We start from the raw sequence: 1,842 nt of genomic DNA, 5'->3' as shown, positions 1-1,842 counted from the left end.
TTATATTATTATAATATTAATATATTATATATATTATGTATTATATAATTATATAATTATATTAATTATTTCTCAAAATAATTCTCAATATTATGAGAATAACTTGATGCGTATCTAGCGCAAGAGAAGTTAATTGAGGCCATACTAAAATACAGTACACAAAAAACAAACATCCAATAAATAATTGAATAATTCATTGGCTTTTTGCAATTTGGAATGATTATCAATATCTATTATTATGTCTTTCTACAAATTCTTAATTAGCATTGTGCTTTTATATTTCCATTTAAGTAAGAAAAAATTTAGAGGTTATTCATCATAATTAGATATCCAGTAAAGAATAAGTAGCTTAAACTATAGCTCTCAGTTGAAATTTTTGTCCATCTTAACACTGAATTAATTAAACAGAGTAAAATGAACATTTTCTTTTCTAATCTATTAAGCCGAGCTATACATACATAACTATATAGACTGCAGATCCATGTTACCAAGTTTTGTTGGAAGGTTCAAATACATAAATATTCAAAAGACTGTGACAGGACGCAGCAATAGGAAAAAGAAACGGTTGAGAAACCCACGCTCTACAACCCAGGAGAAAGTGTAGAAAGGAAAGCAAAAAGAGAAGTAGAAAGGAAGGGAAACGTTCAGAAATCGAAAACTCCTGTGTCCCCTACTTAAACCACACGCACAAGACAAGATGTTCAGAGAACCTAGAGCCACGGTTCCCCAACTTGCCCACCCCAGCCAGGCCAACAGCATCTGCAGGATACCCCATGGCCCTGCCCTGCTCCTTCTTGGTGGCCCTGGTGGTGCTCAGCTGCCACTCCCTCGGCTCTCTGGGATGTGACCTGCCTCAGGACCACGGCCTGCTGCACTGGAGGGCCCTGATGCTCCTGCAACAAATGAGGAGACTGTCTGCTAGCTCCTGTGACAACTATACAAACGACTTTGGCTTCCCCCAGGAGGCCTTCGACAGCAAGCAGCTGCAGAAGGCTCAAGCCCTCTCTGTCCTCCATGTGACGAACCAGAAGACCTTCCACCTCTTCTGCACAGAGGCCTCACCTGCTCCCTGGAACACGACCCTCCTGGAGGAATTGTGCTCGGGACTTTCTGAGCAGCTGGGCCACCTGGAAGCCTGTCCCCTGCTGGAGGCAGTGGTGGGAGTGCTGCCCCTGGTGAATGGGGACTCCATCCTGAGGAACTACTTCCAGAGAATCTCCCTCTATCTGCAAGAGAAGCAATACAGCCCTTGTGCCTGGGAGATGGTCCGAGCAGAGATCATGAAACCCTTGTATGCATCAACAGCCTTGCGAAAGGAATTAAGGAGCAAGAAGTGAGACCTGTTTCAACATTGAAGTGATTTGCACTAACTAATAATGTCACTCTTTTCGGAGTTCTGCCATGTCAGAGTCTCTCATTTCTGCTGTCGCGAACACAATTTGTCACGTGTTTTCAGAATATGTCAAGTGTACAAGCAGTAGTCGCTTACAGATGACCTTGCTCATGTCTATTTATCTATTTAAATATTTATTTATGTAGATATATGTAAGATTCAATTTTTTTCATATTCTATGATGTGTACCTTTACATTGCAGGATATAATAAAATAAACTTTTATCTTTTATTGGATTTTACTACTGGCATTCTTTTAAAAGAGTAACACTATGGATGCCTGAATGGCTCAGTGGGTTACACCTCTGCATTTGGCTCAGGTCATGATCTCAGGGTCCTGGGATCAAGCCCTGTGTCCAGTTCTCTGCTCAGCAGGAAGATTGCTTCACCCTCTCTCTGCCTACTTGTGATCTCTCTCTCTGTCAAAAAAAAAAAAAAAAGAGTAACATT

At 40.9% G+C, this 1,842-nt stretch overlaps 1 protein-coding gene across 1 annotated transcript; it reads left to right on the top strand.

Moving 5' to 3' along the window:
- The first annotated feature begins 765 nt into the window (after positions 1-765).
- On the top strand, positions 766-1,337 carry LOC131812595 (interferon alpha-1/2-like). Its single transcript, XM_059142319.1, has one exon. It carries the CDS (start codon positions 774-776, stop codon positions 1,335-1,337), a length of 564 nt encoding a protein of 187 aa, XP_058998302.1. The 5' UTR covers positions 766-773.
- The last annotated feature ends 505 nt before the right edge of the window (positions 1,338-1,842 follow it).

Source organism: Mustela lutreola, chromosome 12, assembly GCF_030435805.1.
Source record: "Mustela lutreola isolate mMusLut2 chromosome 12, mMusLut2.pri, whole genome shotgun sequence".
In the NCBI taxonomy this organism is placed as follows: domain Eukaryota; kingdom Metazoa; phylum Chordata; class Mammalia; order Carnivora; family Mustelidae; genus Mustela; species Mustela lutreola.
The sequence above is the reverse complement of the archived record's forward strand: the minus strand, read 5'-3'. Positions and strand labels throughout refer to the sequence as shown.

Excerpts from the sequence above, each read along its gene's own strand:
- LOC131812595 (XM_059142319.1), top strand. The coding sequence starts at position 774 with ATGGCCCTGCCCTGCTCCTTCTTGGTGGCCCTGGTGGTGCTCAGCTGC.